This window comes from Pristiophorus japonicus, chromosome 21 (assembly GCF_044704955.1).
Source record: "Pristiophorus japonicus isolate sPriJap1 chromosome 21, sPriJap1.hap1, whole genome shotgun sequence".
NCBI classification, from domain to species: Eukaryota; Metazoa; Chordata; class Chondrichthyes; family Pristiophoridae; genus Pristiophorus; species Pristiophorus japonicus.
The window spans coordinates 75,580,174-75,602,466 of record NC_091997.1 but is presented as its reverse complement, the minus strand read 5'-3'; the positions used below and the strand labels follow the sequence as shown (position 1 = coordinate 75,602,466).

The 22,293-nt window shown below is 47.9% G+C and overlaps 1 protein-coding gene and 1 long non-coding RNA gene across 3 annotated transcripts in view; one reads left to right on the top strand and one right to left on the bottom strand.

Annotated features, from left to right (window-relative positions):
- LOC139234117 (uncharacterized) overlaps positions 1 to 22,293 on the top strand; it is a 108,913-nt gene that overhangs the window by 3,793 nt on the left and 82,827 nt on the right. The gene's annotated exons all lie outside the window — the stretch shown is intronic.
- The window catches only part of LOC139234116 (dual oxidase 2-like), a 141,363-nt gene continuing 132,035 nt past the window's right edge, over positions 12,966 to 22,293 (bottom strand). For both annotated transcript variants that reach the window (XM_070865075.1, XM_070865074.1), the window contains 3 exons: positions 19,249 to 19,404; positions 17,190 to 17,318; positions 12,966 to 15,392 (listed from right to left, as the gene is read on the bottom strand). In XM_070865075.1, the coding sequence (XP_070721176.1) occupies positions 15,270 to 15,392; positions 17,190 to 17,318; positions 19,249 to 19,404 (408 nt within the window). In that variant the 3' untranslated portion in view covers positions 12,966 to 15,269. The remainder of the gene's footprint in view (positions 15,393 to 17,189; positions 17,319 to 19,248; positions 19,405 to 22,293) is intronic.

Here is a 22,293-nt window from a genome sequence, read left to right as displayed (position 1 = left end):
TTCTCCTGGATGCACTTCCTCCACTTAGGGTGGTCTTTGGCCAGGGACTCCCAGATGTCAGTGGGGATGTTGCATTTTATCAAGGAGGCTTTGAGGGTGTCCTTGAAACGTTTTCCCATTTGCCATGAAGGAGGTCTGAGTAGAGCGCTTGCTTTGGGAGTCTTTGGTCAGGCATGTGAACAATGTAGCCCGCCCAGCAGAGCTGGTCGAGTGTGGTCAGTGCCTCGATGCTGGGGATGTTGGTCTAGCCGAGGACGCTAATGTTGGTGCGTCTGTCCTCCCAGGGGATTTGCAGGATCTTGCGAAGACATCATTCTCCAGGGATTTGAGGTGTCTACTGTATATGGTCTCTGAGCCATACAGGAGGCCGGGTATCACAGCAGCCCTGTGGACCATGAGCTTAGTGGCAGATTTGAGGGCCTGATCTTCGAATACTCTTTTCCTCAGGCGGCAGAACACGGGAGGCAGTGTTGAATCTTGTCATCGATGTCTGCCCTTGTTGAAAATAGGCTTCCGAGGTATGGTCCACGTTGTCCAGGGTTGCGCCGTGGATCTTGATGACTGGGGGATAGTTCTGTGTGGTGGGCTCAGGCTGGTGGAGGACCTTTGTCTTACGGATGTTTAGTGTAAGGCCTATGCTTTTGTACGCCTCAGTGAAGGTGTTATTATGACTTGCAGTTCAGACTCTGAATGTGTGCAGACGCATGCATCATCCGCGTGCTGCAGTTCGACAACAGAGGTTGGGACGGTCTTGGATCTGGCCTGGAGGCGACGTAGGTTAAACAGGTTCCCACTAGTTCTGTAGTTTAGTTCCACTCCAGCGAGGAACTTGTTGAGTGTGAGGTGGAGCATTGCAGCGAGGAAGATTGAGAAGAGGGTTGGCGCGATGACACAGCCCTGCTTGACCCTGGTCTGTAATGGAACCGCTGGTAAGGATCACGGCCTGCATGTCGTCGTGGAGCAGGCGAGGGATGTTGACAAACTTTTGGGGGCATCCAAAACGGAGGAGGACGCTCCCGGTGCTGTGATTTTTACCGTTATTTACTGGTTTCCTTGCCACTCGCCACCCGATGTCACCGGATTGGAGACGTCAGGTGGTTAGGCTGCCGCCATCTTAAATGTGACATGGTGTTAATGGGATCTCCATGGGGTCAGCTTCACCATCAAAAATGAGCTAGTCTGGCCTCTTAGAGATTCCCCTTGCAGGATAAACGAACGCCACATGTCCCTCCGGCTCACCCTAACTCGGAACCAGCTTCAGTCATCAGTGTGTACGCTCCAATCCTGGAAGCTACGGTCAAGACCAAAGAGGAATTCTACTCCTGCCTTGAACAATCTCTGTCCCGAGTTCCAATGGGCAACAAGCTTATTCGCCTTGGCGACTTTAATGCCAGAGTCAGAAAGGACACAGACCTATGGAGAGGAGTGATTGGCAGGGAAGGGGTAGGGAAAGCCAACTACCCTCCTCCTGACTAAATGCTTAGAACACGGCCTTATCATAACCAACACCTTGTTTCATCAGAGAGACAAGTACAAGGCCTCATGGCAACTCCCTCGTTCCAGGCACTGGCATCTGCTAGACTAGGTCATCGTCCGAGCGAGGGACTGCAAGGACGTCCGTATCACCCGCGCCATGACAGGAGCTGACGACTGCTGGACTGACCACCGCCTAATCCGCTCTGTTATCTCTATCAACGTTGTCTCGAAATGCCGGCAGCAACAGAAACACTGCCGCAAAAAAATCAAAGCTGAAGCACTCAAAGACCCTGCAAAAAAAAAGCCCTATTCCGCCAACCCCTCACAGCCAGCTTGACGACTCCAAATGGACCAGAGCTGCGGAGTGTCCATAGTGTCTGATCTGCCCTCAAATCCACCATAATCAGCACCTGTGAATGACCAGGAGATCCAGGAGCTAATAAACCTGAAACACAAAGCATTCTTGTATTGGAAACAGCATCACAACTCGAGAGAAAGAAAACAGATCTACAGGCAACTGAAGTCAGAGTTCCAACAAAAAACTCGCGAGCTAAAGAACAGATGGTGGGTGGAAAGAGCGCAGGAGACCCAACAACTAGCTGACAACCATGACGTGCGCAGCTTTTTTAGTGCAGTCAAGACAACTTATGGCCCAAGCACTCAAGATCCTACCCCACTGAGGGCTAAGAACGGAGAGGTATTCAGGGACAGAGAGGCAGTCAGTGCCCGCTGGAAGGGGCACTTCGAAGATCTCCTGAACCAAGACTCTGTCTTTTGACGTGAGCGTCCTCGACTTCATCCCACAGCATGCTACCTGCCACCACCTCGGCACAACACCAGACCTGCATGAGTTTGAAAAGGCTGTCTGGCAACTGAAAAACAAGGCCACAGGAGCAGATGGAATCCCCGCTGAAGTACTAAAGTATGGCGGAGAAGTACTCTTGGAGCGAATCCATCACCTCATCTCCCTCCTCTGGAAGGAGGAGCGCATGCCGGGGGCTCTCAGAGACGCCGTAATCATGACCATTTTTCAAGAAAGGTGACAAAACCGATTGTGGTAATTACAGAGGAGTCTCCCTGCTGTCTGCCACAGGGGAAATTATTGCAAGAATCCTCCCATCATCTCACTTACTGTGGGCAACATCATGGGGGGTCTGACAGCATAAACATTACACGATAGAGAGTGAATACAACAGAGAACTGATCGCAAGTCAGTCTTTGCGATGTGAAACCCATACTGGCACAACGAGCTGTAAAATTTCCCGGACTGTCTTATAATTAGAAAGAGACGTTGAAAAAAAGCAGACAATGTTACTGATTTAATTCTCTTGAGCAACCTATACGGTCTCTGGGTGAAATGGGGTAATTGCACCAGCCAGTGTGGTACTGAGCTATGCAAAGCAGAAGGTCGAAGTTGAACTAATTACCATGTCCTGCTCAGTAAGCATTGCCCCTCATGTAAACGCTTTTTTATGTGAAAGTACTATATATATGTCAGCAATTTCCCTCTAAGCCGCTCGGCCAAGCAGTAATTGGAAAGATCCCGCGTACCACTCACCGGCTTTTCCATTGCAGGTACCGCACAGGCGCTGAAATTTAAAGGGACCACGCAGTAAAAGAAACAGGCTTACAGGGAACAACATCTTGTATTTATATACTGCCTTTAAAGCCAACCTACATCGGCTCCCGGTTAAGCAATGCCTCGATTAAAAAATTCTCATCCTGGTTTGCAAATCCCTCCTTGGCCTCGCCCCTTCCCATCTCTGTAATCTCCTCCAGCCCCACAACGCCCCCCCCCCCCCAACCACCGTGAGATGTCTGCGCTCCTCTAATTCTGCCCTCTTGAGCATACCTGATTATAATCGCGCAACCATCGGTGGCTGTGCCTTCAACTGACTAGGCCCCAAGCCTTGGAACTCCCTGCCTAAACCTCTCTTTCCTCCTTTAAGACGCTCCTTTAAACCTACCTCTTTGACCAAGCTTTTGGTCATCTGCCGTAATTTATTATGTGGCTCGGTGTCAAATTGATCTGTTTTGTCTCAAAATACTCCTGTGAAGCGCCTTGGGACGTTTTACTACGTTAAAGGCGCTAAATAAATACAAGTTGTTGTTGTAGTAAAATATCCCAAGGTGCTTCACAGAAGTGTTTCAAGACAAAAAAATTAATTTGACATCGAGCCACATGAGAGAAAATTAGGGTAGATGACCAAAAGCTTGATCATAGAGGTAGGTTTTAAGGAGTGTCTTGAAGGAGGAAAGTGCTTGTTTATCCAGTAACACGTGCTGGAATTTGTAGTCAGTAGACAAGGGCAGCTGTGGTTTAGTGCGATGTGTCACCATAGGGGAATCCCCTGGCACTGAGTTGCTTGTTTTGCTCTGCTCATGGGGTTGTGAATTCTGTCCAGTTCCAAAAAATGTTTCAAAACTTGATTGTGTCCATGTGTGATGAGCAGATCTCTGTATCACACCTCACAGCATCCATCCTCTTCCCCAAACTTGACTTGGTTCACTTTGTCCATTCTGACTCACCTTGCCTCAATCCCGCTGCCCTCAAGCTGAGGTAAAACTCTTTGACCTCTTCCCCTCCCCATGCCCCATTTATTAAATCCTCTGGTACAAAAGCAAAACACTGCAGATGCTGCAAATTTGAAATAAAAACAGAAAATGCTGGAAATACTCAGCAGGTCAGGCAGCACCCGTGGAGAGCGAAACAGTTAAAGTTTCAGGTCGGTAACCTTTTGTCAGAACTTTATTGTAAAATAATTTCACGCAAGTATGCTCACAGGTTTGCAGAGCTGTTGACTTCGCAGCCGTCGCCCTCCTGCAGTGGTATGCCACTGCCACACGCTGCTCCCTCTGATGGCCCCGGCCTGCTGATGGTCTTGCAGGCCGGGACCACGCCGATTTCTGGGCCGGGCTGGGCTGCCGCATGCTGCTCCCTCTAATGCAGCCTTTCAATCACAGTAAATCCTTTGCAGTGCGGGCAGGCACAGCAGGAGGGGTGAAGGAGCGGCAAGAGTTTGCAGAAGGAAGCGACCGGGGCCCAGGAGAGGCGCGAGTCTGGGGCCCAGAACAGGCGAGAGCCCAGGGGCAGCACGGGCCCAGCCCACACTGCAATATGTGTGCGCACTAGGTCCGTGCAGCAGAGCTGGTCTCCAGTCGTCTTGGTCAATCCTTGCCACTGGACCAAGACCTAGCTCTGTCAAGCTCGTGTGGTGGCTGGTGTGCAATGGCCACCCCACGTTAAAAAAAATCCACACACAGGCATCTTCCACCCTCCAAATGCAGTTCGGGATCTGGAATATTAGGTCCTTCATTGAAACACCTGTGAACTCATTCCTTTTTGGCGTGGAAGCAAGTCATCCTCGCTTCAAGGGACTGCCTATGATGATGATGAGAGCTGTTGAGTTGGGAGTGGCTTAGCCAGTCACGTGATGTTCACAAGACTCAATAAAACCCCAGCCAGTTGGGTTCAGGGGATCCACGATGAGGCAGGCGGTTGTGAGCCTGGTGGATGAACTGGTAATGTGTAGTGTGATTGTTAAACCTTTGCTAATAAACCAACTAATTCTTAATAGCAATGTGTTGCTATGAATTCTTAAACAAAGAACCCACGAAGCAAATGCATTCAACGAGGGAAAATTCTGCCGAAAGGTCATCGACCTGAAACGTTAACTCTGTTTCTCTCTTCACTGATGCTGCCTGACCTGCTGAGTGTTTCCAGCATTTTCTGTTTTTCTATTAAATCCTCTCTCCAGCTGTATTGAGTTATCAGGGGCTTTGCCCATTTACTTTAACTATGCTCTCTATGGATAAGGATGAGCAGAGGTAAGAAAAGAATTGACAAAAAACTCAAGTTTTCCGTTGTGTGTAGCTTAAAATGTGTTTTTTTTAATATCAGAATTTATATTGATGTAGTGACAAATTATAACCACTAGGTGACAGGAACGAGCCAAACAGTTTCCCAGATACTGGAGAATCTCAATCGGGATAAAACCGAGATGTAAGTGTCAGTAGGTTACTTGAAAGAAAGACAAACTTTCATTTATATAGCACCTTTCACGACCACCGGATGTCTCGAAGCGCTTTACAGCCAATGAAGTATTTTTGGAGTGTAGTCACTGTTGTAATGTGGGAAACGCAGCAGCCAATTTGCGCACAGCAAGCTCCCACAAACAGCAATGTGATAATGACCAGATCATCTGTTTTTGTTATGTTGATTGAGGGATAAATATTGGCCAGGACACCGGGGTTAAGACCCCTGCTCTTCTTCGCAAAATAATGGCATGGGATCTTTTATATCCACTTGAGAGCAGATATAAAAGATCCCGTGCCACTATTTTGCCACGGTTTAATGTCTCATCTGAAAGACAGCAGCTCAGGCAGTGCAGCACTCCTTCGAGTGTTAGTCTAGGTGTTTTGTGTTCAAGTCGCCAGATTGGGACTTGAACCCACAACCTTCTGACTCAGAAGCTCGTGTGCTACCCACTGAGCCACAGCTGACACTCTATCATTGATACAGCCTGGATCAATGCTGAGCCCGCTCATGGCCAGACACAGCACTTTCCAGCTGGAAGCATGCAAGTTTTCAAGCACAGAAGCAGGCCATCCGGCCCATCATGTCTCTGCTGGCTGGGCGAGAGACCAATCCAAACCTAATCCCACTGCCTTGCAATGTTCTTTTTAATCTTTCTTTGGGTATGCGGACCCTTTAAGGTGCTGTGCGGGCCACTCAAAGTACCGTGCACGGGCGGTTTTACCTATTTAACAGCCGGTGAGCCGGCTACGTGGGAGCTGCAGAGCGCTGCGCGGCCGCGCAGCTGGTAGGGAATATTGCTATCCTGCTCTCGCCACATAGCTTTGCATCTTTCTCTGCTTCAAATATTCAGCCAATTTAACACTTAAAGGATGCAATGACCTCTGCCTCAACCAATCCCTGTGGCACACATTCCCTGCTCCATTTAAAAAAAAAAAAAAAAATTCTCCTAACCTCTCTCCTCTCGGTCAGTGACAATTTTGAATTCATGGCCCCTTTTCACTGACTTTGCCAATCATTTATTCTCTAGGACAGTGGGCAGTGATCACCAGCAACAACTTGCAGTTCTGTAACATCTTCAATTGTCGGACAACATCCCACCGCGCTTCACACAAATTGACACTGAGCCAAAGATAAGAGTGTAAGAAATAGGAGCAGGAGTACGCCATACGGCTCCGCCTGTTCCGCCATTCAATAAGATCATGGCTGATCTTTGACCTCGACTCCACCTTCCCGCCTGATCTCCATATCCCTTGCAGAAAATTGCGCAATATCCTGGAGCTGCTTATACATTTACAGCTCCACTGAAATATTGCTCATTATTCCAGTTATTTTAAAAATTAAACCAATAAGATTTACATGTATATGGCACCTTTCACAAAACACTTTACAGCCAATGCAGTACTTTTTGAACTGTAGTCACTGTTGTAATGTAGGACACGTGGCAACCAAATCGCACACAGCAAGCTCCCACAATCAGCAATGAGATAATGACCAGATAATCTGTTTAAGTGACATTGGTTGAGGACTAAATATTGGCCAGGACATCGCAGAAAAAGTCCCTGCTGTGCCTAGACCTTGTCTGTGAAACTGAGGCGGGAGGGTCAGTGGCCATTGAATCAGCTGATGTGCCATAGGATCTTTTACGTCCATCTGAGAGGGCAGACATCTAATTGGTTTCAACATCTAATCCGAAAGACGGCACCTCAGCACTGCACTGGGAGTGTCAGCCTAGATTTTTGTGCTAAAGTCTCTGGGGTGGGACTTGAACCCACAACCTTCTGACTCAAGAGGAAAGACTGAGCCGCAGCTGACATACACTTTGGCCGGAATTTTGCCGTCACTCAGCGGATAGGTTTGGCGGTGGGTCAGCTTTAAATTTAAAATGTTAAAACTGGACACACACTGGACTTACCCGATGTCAGGTCTGACAGCATTGAGCAGACCCGACAGGCAACAGCGGGGGAGGCAATTAACATAATTAGTGGCTTGTTTACAGCCACCTATTAATGTTTTTATCCCAGCTTTTTGTATTCGACAGGTCGCCCACTGGTTTCCCACGTGCCTAGACCTTGCCTGTGAAGCTGAGGCGGGAAGTCAGTGGCCATTGAATCAGCTGATGTTGATAGCTTCAAATGTCAAGTCAAAGCTCCTAGCTGATTGAGATATGTTCCTTTAACCACTTGCTTCTCTAAACTGCATTTCCACTACAGATTCAGGATGCTGCATATCTTTACATAAGTCTCCATCCAATCTGACCTCATTACTCCTCCCACCAAATCGCTTCCGTCATCTCTACTTCACTTACCATCTATTCTATCAACATTGGTGCCCTTTAAACTCTCTCACCTTGGTCCTCAGAATCCGACCACAACCAGCCCCAACATCAGCAGCACCAACAACACCACTAACCTTCTCCGCAATCACCTGATGCTGCACAGGACATCAGCATCCGACTACATTGCTGCCCAGGAGACCAGGGATGGCCTCACCATGGCCAGATTTACTTCACTTGACGCTGTACACCCTGGCCATCACATGATGTGTCAGGTTGGCACCACCCCACAACAACATCATAAAGCATCCCTACAATGTCCATGCCATTCCTTTCATACTCATCACTGTCATGTATGTAACCATCATGCAACGGTAATCTTCATGTAACTGTAACCTTCATGCAGCTCCTGTACACTGTACTTATACCCTAGAAATGCACACCCTGACCACAGGGGATGAACTTGTGGGAGACACTCCTCACCTGGGTTTCCAGGTATAAAAGGGGAGGTCCCACCCAGGGTCAGCACTCCTTGGTCCTGGGAATAAAGGTTAAGGTCACAGAGTGACTGTGTCTGCAATACATGCCTCGTGTGAATTTGTAGTAAGGTGCAGGGACACCACATTTGGCGACGAGAAACGGGAATCACCGAACCACGAGGATGGCCACCGGTAGCACAGAGGATCGTTACTGTGTGGGTGAGGACTGGGACGACTTCGTGGAAAGACTCCAGCAGAGCTTTGTCATGAAGGACTGGCTGGGAGCGACAGCAGCTGACAAGTGGAGGACGCATCTACTGACCAGCTGCGGACCACAGATGTGTGCACTGATGAAAGACCTGCTCGCACCCCAAAAGCCAGCGGACAAGTCCTTTGAAGAGCTCAGCCAGCCGATCAGTGAGCATCTCAAGCCAGCGAGTAGCATACACATGGCCCGGCACCGGTTCTACACACACTGGCATTGGTAGGGATAAAACATCTCGGACTTCGTTGCGGACCTGCGGCGCTTGGCCAGTCTCTAAGTTCACAGACGCCTGCAGGGGGGAGATGTTAAGGGATTTCTTCTTCATTGAGGGCATTAATCATGCCGGGATTTTCAGGAAGCTCATAAAGACCAAGGACTTGACTTTAGAAGTGGCGGCGTTGATAGCTCAGACCTTCATGGCACGGGAAGAGGAGACCAAGCTAATTTACGTGCGTAGCCCTGGTCCCAACGTGGCGATGGACCAGGGAGTTAACATGGTGAATGCGGCTCGGGACCCCGCATGCAGGCAAGGGCATTTCGAAATCGCCCAGGCAGCAACAGACTCTAGGGTGGGCCTGCAACAGGGACAATGGAAAGGGGATCGGCAATTCACGAGGAACAATGCGACCTCCGATGGGACCATTAACACTCACCATCAGAGTGCTTAGATACAACCAAATGGGCAATCAGAGAGGAATGCCTGGTAACAGTCCCTTTGTTAACAACAATCTCAGCTCATGCTGGAGATGTGGGGGTAGACATACTGCGAGAAGCTGCAGGTTCCAGCAATATACCTGTAGGATTTGTTACGTCAATGGATACTTGGCCAGGACATGCAAAAAGGCTGTAGCGAGGCTAATCTGCGAGACAGAGGAACCAGACGAGGGGTCTGCAATGCAGGATGATGCCTGGGGAAAAGCCATGCATGCTGAAGTTCTGCGGGTTCATGTGGCTGACGTCCACAGCTCATACACTAAAACGTCACTCATGATGATGAAAGTTTTATTGAATGGCATCCTGGTGCACATGGAGCTGGATACGGGAGCTAGCCAGTCACTTATGAGCGCCCAACAATTTGAGAGACTATGGCCACAGAGAGCTAGCAGGCCCAAACTGGAACGCATTGAGACGCAGCTAAGGACGCAGCTGGGCAGTGTAAACTTGGTGGTAACACATAATGGATCACAGAACCGGCTGCAACTCTGGATCGTCCTGGGAAATGGCCCCGCGCTCTTGAGGAGGAGTTGGCTAGCTGAGATGAATTGGAAATGGGGGGATGTGCACGCCATTTCATCTGTGGAGCGAAGTTCATGCTCTCAGGTCCTACAAAAATTCGGGTCACTGTTTCAACCCGTTGTCAGAACGTTCAAGGGCACTAAATTAGTGATACGCATCACTCCGAACGCCAGACCAGTGCACCACAAAGCCAGAGCAGTGCCGTATGTGATGCGGGAGAAATTTTAAAGTGAATTGGACAGGCTGCTCAGAGAGGGCATATTTTTGGCCATTGAATTCAGTGACTGGGCAAGTCCCATCATTCCTGTCTTTAAAGCAGATGGCTCGGTCAGGATTTCTGGCGACTACAAAGCCACCATCACCTGAGTGTCGCTGAAAGACCAATACCCGCTCCCGAGAGCGGAGGACTTTTTTGCCACGCTGGCAGGTGGCAAGCTGTTCACGAAGCTGGACCTCACTTCGGCCTACATGACTCAGGAACTGGCTGAAGAATCCAAGCTTCTGACCACCATCACGACGCACAAGGAATTATTTATCTACAACAGGTGTCCGTTTGGCATTCGTTCGGCAGCAGCCATCTTTCAGAGAAATATGGAAAGCTTGTTCAAATCCATTCCTGGAACAATCGTTTTCCAAGACGACATCCTTGTAACGGGTCGAGACACCGAGAAACACCTCCACAATCTGGAGGAGGTGCTACGCCGACTGGACCGGGTAGGCTTGTGGTTGAAAAAGCCCAAGTGTGTGTTTTTGGCCCCAGAGGTCGAGTTTTTGGGCAGGAGGGTTGCCGTAGGCGGGATCCGGCCCACTGAATGAAAACCGTAGGCAATCCACCGGGTGCCCAGGCCCGGCAACACGTCGGAGTTGCGATCATTCCTGGGACATTTGAACTATTTCGGGAACTTTCTGCCGAACTTAAGCGCATTGTTGGAGTCGTTACACATGCTCCTGCGTAAAAGTTGTGAATGGCTTTGGGGGGACTGTCAAGAACGGGCTTTCAATAAGGGGAGGAACCTGCTGTGTTCGAACAAACTGTTGACTTTGTATGACCCATGTAAAAAACTGGTTTAAACGTGCGATGCATCATCCTACGGGGTTGGGTGTGTGTTGCAGCAGGGTAATGATGACGGTCAACTCAAACCGGTGACTTATGCCTCTAGGTCACTATCCCAGGCAGAGCGTGGATACGGCACGGTCGAAAAGGAAGCACTCGCTTGTGTTTACGGTGTGAAAAAGATGCACCAGTACCTTTTCGGTAGACGGTTCGAGCTAGAGACGGACCACAAGCCGTTAACATCCCTGTTGTCCGACAGCAAGGCTGTCAATGCCAATGCGTCAGCTCGCATACAGCGATGGGCCCTCACGCTGGCTGCGTATGACTACACCATACGGCACCGGCCAGGCACCGAAAATTGCACTGATGCGCTCAGCAGGCTCCCACTGGCCACCACTGAGGAGGCGTTGGAGCAGAACGCCGAGATGGTCATGGCCATTGAGGCTTTTGACACCGCAGGCTCCCCCATCACAGCCCGCCCGATCAAACTCTGGCCCAACAGAGACCCCCTCCTATCCATGATAAAGAAATGTGTCCTGACAGGGGATTGGGCACCCGCACACAGAGCGTGCCCTGAGGAGGGCAGACCATTTCAGAGATGGATGGATGAGCTCTCCATCCAAGCTGACTGCCTGCTATGGGGCAGCCGGGTAGTCATGCCCCAGAAAGGAAGAGAAGCATTCATCAGGGAACTCCACAGCGAGCACCCTGGCATCGTGTTAATGAAGGTCATTGCCCGGTCACATGTACGGTGGCTGGGGATTGGCTCAGACCTGGAACACTGGGTTCGCAGGTGCACGACGTGTGCCCAGCTGGGCAATGCCCCATTCAGCCCGTGGCCCTGGCCCACCAGGCCATGATCACGTATTCACGTAGACTATGCGGGCTTGTTCATGGGGAAAATGTTCCTGATCGTTGTCGATGCATACTCGAAATGGATCGAGTGCAGCATATTAAACTCGTGCACGACATCCATCACCGTGGAGAGTCTGCATACGGTTTTCGCGACCCACGGCTTGCCGGACATCCTGGTCAGCAACAATGGCCCATGTTTCACCAGCCATGAATTCCAGGAATTTACGTCGGGCAATGGTATCAAACATGTACAGACAGCGCCGTTCAAGCCTTCAATGGCCAGGCGGAACGTGCAGTCCAAGTCATAAAACACGGCACGCTACGCATCCAAGGACCCTCCCTTCAGTACTGCCTATCGCGCCTCCTGCTGGCCTACAGGTCCCACCCGCACTCGCTCACGGGAGTCCCGCCAGTGGAACTCCTCATGAAACGCACACTTAAAACGCAGTTGTCCCTCATCCACCCAGCCTTGGGAGACATTGTTGAGGGCAAGCGCCAGTCCCAAACCGAGTTCCATGATCAAAACTCAAGGGGGAGGTGTATAGAAATGGATGACCCAGTATTTGTTCTTAACCATGCTTCGGGACCCAAGTGGCTTGAGGGCACTGTAATTGGCAAAGAAGGGAATAGGGTCATAGTGGTCAGACTAAACAATGGGCAGATATGCCGCAAACACTTGGACCAAGTAAAGAAAAGGTTCAGCATAGACACGGATGAACCTGAAGAAGAGCATGAGATGTCACCCACACCACTGCCAGTGGATGAGCAACAAGGACAGTCCACAGCATGCACAGTCCCTGCGGCCAGCCCGGAATCACCTCAGGTGACAAAGACGCATGCCAAGGCTCAGCCACCAGAGCCACAACTGCGGCGCTCCACGAGAGAGCGTCGACCACCTGAAAGACTCAATCTTTGACCCAAAGACGATGGGGGGAGGTGATGTCATGTATGTAACCATCATGCAATGGTAATCTTCATGTAACTGTAACCCTCATGCAACTCCTGTACACTGTACTTATACTCTAGAAATGCACACCCTGACCACTCCTCACCTGGGTTTCCAGGTATGAAAGGGGAGGTCCCACCCAGCGCCAGCACTCCTTGGTCTTGGGAATAAAGGTTAAGGTCACAGAGTGACTGTGTCTGCAATACATGCCTCGTGTGAATTTGTAGTAAGGTGCAGGTACACCACAATCACCTTTGCAGGAGGTATCGTTATGTCTCACCATTTACTCCTACTGACTAAGCCACTTCCAAAGGTGCACAAAAATCTGTCCAAGAACAGAAAGTGTTGAAAATAAAGGTTTTAATATTTGACAGCACATTAACAGAAACTTTACATGTACATTGGCTAAAACACCCAAGTGCCTACCTACCCTTGTGCGTTATTAGTTGGTATGATTGCACTAGGATGATAGTGAGTGGTGGCTAGTGAGATTGGGATATGATCATGTAGATAGAGAGGGATGGGTGGAGGTGCAAGGATGTGCAGGAGTCGGGTAGGAAAGGCTGAGTGATGGGGATGTGATGAATGGCACAGCAGGATGAGGTTGAGTGTGGCTTTGCAGTGATGTTTCGTGATCTACTGAGATAATTAAAAGATTATCTAGGTCCTAGGTCCTCCTGACAACATCCCTGCTTGTGTTCTCCTGTGCAATGTGCAGGCTGCGTTGGTGTCCTGGGGAGGTCTCTTTCGCCCATGGGAAGGGAATGAGAACATCCCTGCATGCTGTGACTCCCTCCATAAGCATATGGAGGGAGTCATGGAAAAGCCTGGGTGCAGCCCTGCACCTCTGTGCAGCGATTGTCAGTGTTTCCAGCACCTCAATGCTCTAGAACGCTGACAGCACAAATGACAAAATAAATTTGCGCATGGTCCCTTTAAGGAAACTGGCTGATGACACGTCACAGACCCGCTTCCTTCAATTGGCGAGGAAACGCGCTGGGCGGGCTTAACAAGCCCAATCATTGGAAAGTCGTTTTGGAGGGCGGGATGGTGCCAGCAGTGGGGTCGAAACGCACCACCGACATCGCCCGCCATGGGCCCACCAAAGTTTGCAAAATCGCGGCTTATAGTTCCATCAAACTTATAGTTAAAACAATTAGCATATTTTGGCAGTGTGGAATATTCTAGCCTCTCGTAAATATTATCTAAAGTTATATGTTGCTCTAATCTCCCCCTTGACACCAAACTTTCCTCATTAAAATGAATGATTAATCATCTAGTCTGAGTGGGAATGTGCTTCAGGTCAGTAACAATACTCATGAGAATTCAAAGTCATCGTCTGCACTAAAAAAATTTAATTAACCAATAATTTGAATTAAACGTTATATAACACAGCAAAGTTAGTGCTAATAAGAATTGAATCAGATAATTTTAATTAAGCAACTTTTAATCAAGAGAAGACTACAAATTTCTCTTTGCCATAGTTCCTTGATTGCATCATGCTTACTCATTCTACATCTGAAATGGACACAATGCACGAAGCACGTTATTTTCATTTTCCTTCTACTTTTCTAAACAGAATCAAATTATTACCTGTTCAGTGTTGGCATTGAGGCCACAATTACAAAACTGCACCATACTTCCTTCACGTGTTGCCTTTTTGAGGTTTCAATCATGGTCTGTTTGAGGAAGAAACACGCCTGCTTCAAAATGCGCTTCTTCCTCCAAAGCTTCCGAACTAAATTTGAAATAGTGCTTCATTTATATGCATCATCGTCTCTCAGGATGACTAGCTCCTCTCACTGGACTCAGATTACTGCTTCATTTCACAGTTTGCTTGCTCTTAAAACATTTTACTGCGGGCAAGTGAACAGACATTATCTGAATTGGCGCATGGTGGACACTGCATCAGTCAGAGCGGCACAAAGGGAGAAGGATTGGAGTTATTTGCACTAGAAAAATGCTCTGACTGGCTCTCCATTATCACATGACCTGATTGCCGATTGGTCCCCTTGGAGGATAAGCCACACCCAGAAGTTTCTCTGGAATGTGTAATTGGAACCGCCCAGCCCAAGTTCCGAGTGCTTCTTCATACGTCGCACTGCGCATGCGTGACCGAATCGAAAGCCCGTGCTCAAAAAGGGGGCGGGGTCCGATGCGCGCATGTGCAGAAGGACACACAGAAAAGTAGTACAAATAGTCACTCTGAAGGGATAACAGCATTACTCTGTCCAAATTACTTTGTGCGTTAGATCAGAAGCAAAAGGGTGCATTTTGTTCCAGATCTTGACTCGCAATTTATGGCGATTCGCAATTCATGGATTGTCCCTTCCTCGCCATAAGTTATTGGCTGATTTGCACATTAATAACTGCGCGTCGATCACGCGTTATTGTTGTTTCAGCAAGTTCGTTTTTTTCTTTACAGATCTTTACAATTAAAAAATAACTTTCAGAAGAGTTACATCAGATTTCCAGATCACACTACAGGACTAGGCACACAGATACATAAGAAATACACTGATATTTGTGCTCAATATGAACGAAAGAGACAAAGCATTTTCAAGATTAAAAAAATATTCCTTATTACAAGTTTAAAAAACAGGACATTTCCAAGTCCAAGCGGGCAGTTTACTACTTTGTCATGAGGCTAGAAGTTCTCGAAGTGATGGTTAAATTGGATTTTATGCCGTTTGTTCATTTGCTTGCAGGCTTTTTCCACGTTGTTGGTCATCCCAGGGGGTCCACAGCTAAACACCCCGATCTTAGTGACCTGTTCATCGAGAACGGACAAAACCATTATTTCCCACCAGATAGGATTTCACGGGACCGAAATTCAGAGTCTCAAAGAGACTTGTTAATGCCCATTTGCGCCGACCATTCTTAAAAATCGAACGGCCACCGCTTTGGGGTCAACTGGCCGCCCCGGCCTAAATTCAGGTCGGCGAGAGCAAGTCATCACGGATTGCACCGCCAATTTTATTAAACAAAACTACTAACCTTCCAATATTCAGCTCCATCCCTTGATCCCCTGCTGCGCGGTGCCCCCGACAGGTCTTTCTGTCGGTGCACCCTCTGCAGAGTGAGTGCGGTCCAGCAGTGCGGCGTCCCTTAAAGGGGAGGACCCACTGCCGCAATGTAAACATTTTTGCCAGCCAACTTCCCGATCGGCTGGCAAAATACAACCCCCGGATTCAGCCGGGCCGCCAACGGGCAGCCTGGCAATCCCCCCTTGGGTGGCAGGCCGCTGGCCCGGCCGAAACCATCCCTGGTGGCACAGTGGCCAACGATTTAAAACAACAGAATCTCTCCCCTTTAACGGAAGGGAGAGAGCGTGGTGACGCACACGCACTGTGACGTCACCACTACTCCACCGCTGATTGACAGCAGTGGAGTCCCGGTCTGACCCATATTCAGCCACTCAGCCTGGCTTTGAGTCTATGGCCCACCCCCATTATGACACATTTTCTCTGGGACTTCGAAAAAATTTCAAAGTCCTGGAAATGGCTCTTCCGACCGTGTCGGAGCTCCCAGCAATGAGTACCACTCTAAAAATCCTAGGTGGCGCACCTGAATTTTGGCCCCCACACCTCCGTCATCAACCCTGCACAGGATACAAAAAGATTGTCATCTGCTTGTCAATCTTTCTCTCACCTCGAACCCCTCTCTCTTCATTGCAACTTTTTACATCAGTTTTATGAATACTGTAATAATATAGTTCCTCTGAACTTTCTTTTCTTGGTCACCCAAACTCCAAATACACACCCTGTGGGTTTTTTCACCTTCCTACATCATCACTGTGTCAACATCATGACTCGAGGCAATATCTCCTGCACTAACTAATTCTTTTTTGGGAGACTAAAACGAGGGGACATAAATATAAGATAATCACTAATAAATTCAATAGGGAATTCAGGAAAAACTTCTTTACCCAGAAGAATGGTTATATTGTGGAACTCGCTACCACAAGGCGTGGTTGAGGCAAATAGATGCATTTAAGGGGTAACTAATTGAAGGTTAGATGAAGAGGGGTAGGAGGAGGCTCGTATGAAGCATAATCACCAGCATAGTCCCGCTGGGCCGAATGGCCTGTTCTGTGCTGTAAATCCTCTGTCATTCTTTTGGGCTCTAAAATCTGTAGAACACCTTGCTCAGCTTTCCCTTGCTCTATGGGCTATGTGTTTTTGCTGGCTGGCCTAGCCTTTCCTCAAGCTGCAGACAAATGCCCCCTAAACAGTAATTAGGTCTTCATTGACCTCTGGATGGCCCATTTAGACCAGTTCTCCGCATGGAGCAGTGTCCTAAAAGGGACAGGCTATATTAATGTCACTTCAGAACCTAGATTACCAACCAACAAAACCACAAATCTATCAGTTAGTACGCTACAAATTTTGAGACGCACATCATATATTCTCAGCTTAGGGGCATGTTGCATAAATTTATAAATCCATGTAAGAACATCCATCTCAAGATTGTGCCTTCACAAATTGATGAGTGATGACAATGTTGGCCACAGTGAAGATCGGATGCTTTTCAACAGTGTGAAATATAGCTGCATGTCTACACTCACCTCAGGGTGCACCTGCATGAGCGAGTTAAAGAAAGGAATAAATTGAGGACGTCCGAAGTGCGTGATGGAGCGAAGTCCGGTGAACAAGCTACGGTTTGACACCTTCTGAAAGTGACGTTCGCAAATGTACTAAAGCAAGAAACACAAAAACACTTAATTTAACCGCTGCACAGGAGGAAAATACAATTAGCCACCGACTCACTTGGTGCTGACGACGCCCTGTTGATAATCAGAGCAGACACCTCAATGCTGCGCCAACTTGTGCGTCTAAGATCTGTACGTGCACATTTAGTCAAAAGTGTCTTGTGTGACTAGCATTCTGGCTGTGGGCCTTCCCTGATGTCAGGTCTGTACAGTCCAGCACTGTCAAAAGTGCTTTTTTGGTTGATACAAGTTCACTGCCAGAATCAAAATTGCAAACCCGACTCTGAATACCGTTGCTGCAAATGCCACTTGAGCATTGGGTCAGTCCTATAATATATATAGGAACAGTTTTATGGATTTTTAAAATTGAGCTTTCTACAGCTATATCTTGTAGGTGAAGAGGCTATTTCACCTTGGGTATTTCTTTTAACCAAATAGCTGCGTGTGAAAATATGTCCAAACTAAACCAGCATTAATCCACTTAAGATCTAAAGGGCCCGAAATTGACCAAAGGCAAGTTCCGTCCATTTAACATCGAAAAGACCGCTAAGATCCTGACGGATCTTTGGGCGGAAGTTTGGTGTAAAAAAAGAGAAAAAAAACGCCCAACGGGAAAAATGGGTGTTGCACGTGGATTCTCGGCGGTCCTGGTCAAATTAAATCCGAGGCTAGAGTAAAAAATAAAACATCGGAGAACATTCAGAGGACCCTTTTTCACTGTTTGCTGCAAAAGAATTTGAAAAAAAACGTTCACTTACCTTTTTTTGCAGGGTTTCATATCTACCGTCGTCGAAAGGCTGGCCGTTTTTTTTCTCCCAAGAAATACGGAGCGCTGCTCCCACCAAACTCGGGCGGGAGCGGTTTTCCCAGTGTTGCACGCTGGCGATCTGCTCCCCAGCGGTATTTCTAAACCACCAGCATAAGGCCCTGATGAAACTCCCAACGAATGGAAGACCGCCCAAAAGAAGGAAATACCGCCGAGAAACCTGGCGGTAGGGTCATCAATTTCAGGCCCAAATTTTGGTGTTTTGCTTGTGTTTGTATTTTCATAGATAATGTACTCATATTCGTGCAGTACATTCTGCAGCAAAACGTCTGAGCACTTTACATAGTCAATTACCTCCTGAAATCCATGGTAAAATTCAATTGTGGCACATGCAGTTTAGTGGCTACTACACAACAAAAATCACTAGATTGGCCTCCAAGACCAGGATTTTAACAACTACTTTACGTCTCTATAGCGCCTTCAATGTAGTAAACCGTCCCAAGGTGCTTCACAGAAGCATCATCAAACAAAATTTGATATCGAGCCACATAAGGAGATAGTAGGACACTTGGTCAAAGAGGTAGATTTTAAGGAGCGTCTTAAAAGAGGAGAGAGAGGTAGAGAGGCGGAGAGTTTTAAAAGGAAATTCCAAAAGTTAGGGCCTAGGCAGTTGATGGCATGGCCACCAATGGTGGAATGATTGAAATCGGGGTTGCGCAAGAGGCCAGAATTTCAGGAGTGCAGAGATCTCAGAGGGTAGTGGGGCTGGAGGAGGTTACAAAGGCTAGGGAGGGGCGAGGCCATGGAGGCATTTGTAAACAAGAATGAGAATTTTAATATTGAGGTGTTGCTGCACCGGGAGCCAATGTAGGTCAGCAGGAACAGGGGTATTGGGTGAACGGGACTTGGTGCGAGTTAGAATAGAGGCAGCCGAGTTTTGGATGAGCTCAAGTTTGTGCAGGGTGGAAGGTGGGAGGTCAGCCAGGAGGAGTCAAGTCTCGAGGTACCCAAGGCACAGATGAGGGTTTCAGCAGTAGGTGAGCTAAGGCAGGGGATAGTCAAGAATGGTATGTGGGAGGGGTTAAAATTCTAAAGATCCCTGTTCTAAACCACCACCGCTAAAAATTCGAGACCCAACAGTTCACTTACAAGCATGGTAGTCCTCAGGTCGAACTTCTCCGCTACCTGTGTGATGTAGATATGGACAGACACCAGGGAATTTTTATCAGTCTCTTCAACTTCACGGATGATGTCCTCTAGCCACTCAAACTGCTTCTGTGTCCGGGTCACCCAGATAAAGTAGATCTGGCAATGAGGAGTTTTATGAGGTTATTGGAGGAAAAAAAAGAATTGCTCAACATATAAATGTGGAAAAATATGGAATTAGCATAGACTATTTGCCCCACAGGCAAGAACCTCCAATAATGGTGCTGATACTGTACAGCAATGGTGACTGTTGTTGCATCACAGGGCAGTCTTTGTATTTTCAATATGCAACTTGAGCACAGCAGAGCCCATTATATTCTCCCGCTCCCCCTCTATGTACAGTATCACAATAAACATGCTTTCAGAGACTGAGGAAGCAAGGTATCTAATAACATGAGCAAATTTGTTGGAATATTTTGCAACGGTCTGGATATTTCATACCGATGCAAGAATAGGCTCTGCGGTTGGGGCTAAGGGTTAAATATCTGACTTTGGGTAGCCAATGGGATGCCACACCTGCTGCTCACTCATATCAGGAGATTGCATGATGCTGCCCTCAAATTTCAGTCCTTAATGTTAAGAGACAGAAAATCATGGGCAGCGCTCAAGCCTTCAATGGGAAATTGGTTATCTACTTGAAGCGGAAAAAAATTGCAGCGCTGTGGGAAAACTGTGGTTAACCCACCCAGAGGGAAGCCCAGCCCGTAATTGAGGTTATCCCTTTTGGCAGAAATAATAGAAAAGCAAATTATAATTTAAATGGAGAGAAATTGCAAAGTACTGCAGTACAGAGAGACCCGGGGGTCCTTGTGCATGAAACACAACAAGTTAGTATGCAGGTATAGCAAGTAATCAGGAAGGCAAATTGAATGTTGGCCTTTATGGCAAGGGGGATAGAGTATAAAAGCAGAGAAGTCCTGCTACAACTGTACAGGGTATTGGTGAGGCCACACCTGGAGTACTGCGTACAGTTTTGGTCTCCGTATTTAAGGAAGGATATACTTGCATTGGAGGCTGTTCAGAGAAGGTTCACTAGGTTGATTCCGGAGATGAGAGGTTGACTTATTAGGATAGGTTGGGCCTATACACATTAGATTTCAGTTGATTTTATTGAAACATAAGATAATGAGGGGGCTCGACAAGGTGGATGCAGACAGGATATTTCCACTCATAGAGGATACTAAAACTAGAGGACATAGTCTCAAAATAAGGGGCCGCCCATTTAAAACTGAGATGAGGAGGCATTTCTTCTCTTAAGGGTTGTAAATCCATGGAATTCTCTACCCCAGAGAGCTGTGGAGGCTGGGTCTTTGAATATATTTAAGGCGGAGATAGACAGATTTTTTAGCGATAAGGGAGTAAAGGGTTATGGGGAGCGGGCAGGGAAGTGGAGCTGAGTCAGCCATGATTTTATTGAATGGCGGAGCAGGCTTGAGGCCTACTCCTGCTCCTATTTCTTATGTTTCTTATGTTAATCTAGCAACATTACCACAAGAGGGATCATTGTCAGTCCCTGGGTCCACACACTCCGTCAGAACAGAAAGTGAAAGACACAGATTTCAGATCCTATGGGTACTTGTGGAACCGTCCTCAGGTTACTGAATGAGGAAAGTGTAAAGGTCACGATAAAATACAGCTTTGTACCAGGTTCCAATAAATCAGAGTTGTTTTTTTGTATTAGTTAATGCTTGGCTGCACTAAACTCTTGGTAACTTCTCAGAATAAGGAAAACTTTATTGGATCATCGCCAAACAGGAGAGATTTATGTTGCTCAGGCTCTAGATACCTGCATGGGGGAGGTGCCTTTCATTGAAACAAAATCTGATCATTAGTCTTGGAAATATTTTCAAGACAGCTTACACTGGTTTTTGCCTCTCCCAGGAGATCGCATGGCTCCGGTTAGGGTGGAGTGTAGAATGTTTTAGTATAAGGGGTGTTGCAGTTGTGTGAGGCGGACTGGTTGAGCTGGGTGCTCTTTGCCTTTCCGTCATTGTTCATAGGTTTATATGTAACCTTCAGGGCTGCTGACCGAGGGCCGTGCGGCTCTTTGTCGGCCGACGCAGACACGATGGGCCGAAATGGCCTCCTTCTGCGCTGTAAGTTTCTATGTTTCGACACGGTAGAGTTGTCAAGTACAAGGATGTGCCCAGACGTGGCAAAACATTCCAATACATTTGCTCATGTTATTTGATACCTCGGTTCCTCTTAAAGCATGTTTATTGTGATACTGTACATGGAGGAGGAACGAGAGAATATAATGAGTTCTGCTGTGCTCAGGTTACATATTGAAAGTACAAAGACTGCATTGTGATGTGGTGTCTTTCGCAACAACAATCGCCATTGTTGTATCAGCACTAATTTCTCCTTTTGATCCTGGAGTGAGGGAAGTTATGATGTGGTGCTGAGCTATGCAGACCAGAAAGGTCCCGTGTTTGATTCCAAGTCTGTCATCATCATAGGCGGTCCCTCGAACGAGGATGACTTGCTTCTATACAAGAGTTCACAGATGTTTCAATGAAGGACTCGATGTTCCAGTCCTGAACTCCAATTGAGGGGGTGGAAGATGCCTGTGCGTGGATTTTTTTAACGTGTGGTGACCGTTGCACATCAGCCACCACACGGGCTCAACAGAGCTAGACCTTTATCCAAGGGCAAGGGTTGAACCAGGACGGCTGGAGTCCTGCTCTCTTGCACGGACCGAGCGCGCACACATATCGCAGTGTGGGCAGGCCCGTGCTGCCTCTGGGCCTTCGGTTCTTCTGGGCCCCGTACCCGCATTTGCCTCACTTTCGCCCATGACGTTCCAGGGCCCGGCGCTCCAACTCTATTTATAGCCCCAACCTGCGATGGTGCTCTCACACAGGTTTGGGCGACTCAGTCTGTGCTACATTAGCGGCAGCAGTTGGGGGCACACAATTAACCCCGTGCGACTGGGCTAGAGGACGGAAAACTCATCTATTTAACCCACTCCCGATTGCTGCCATGTGA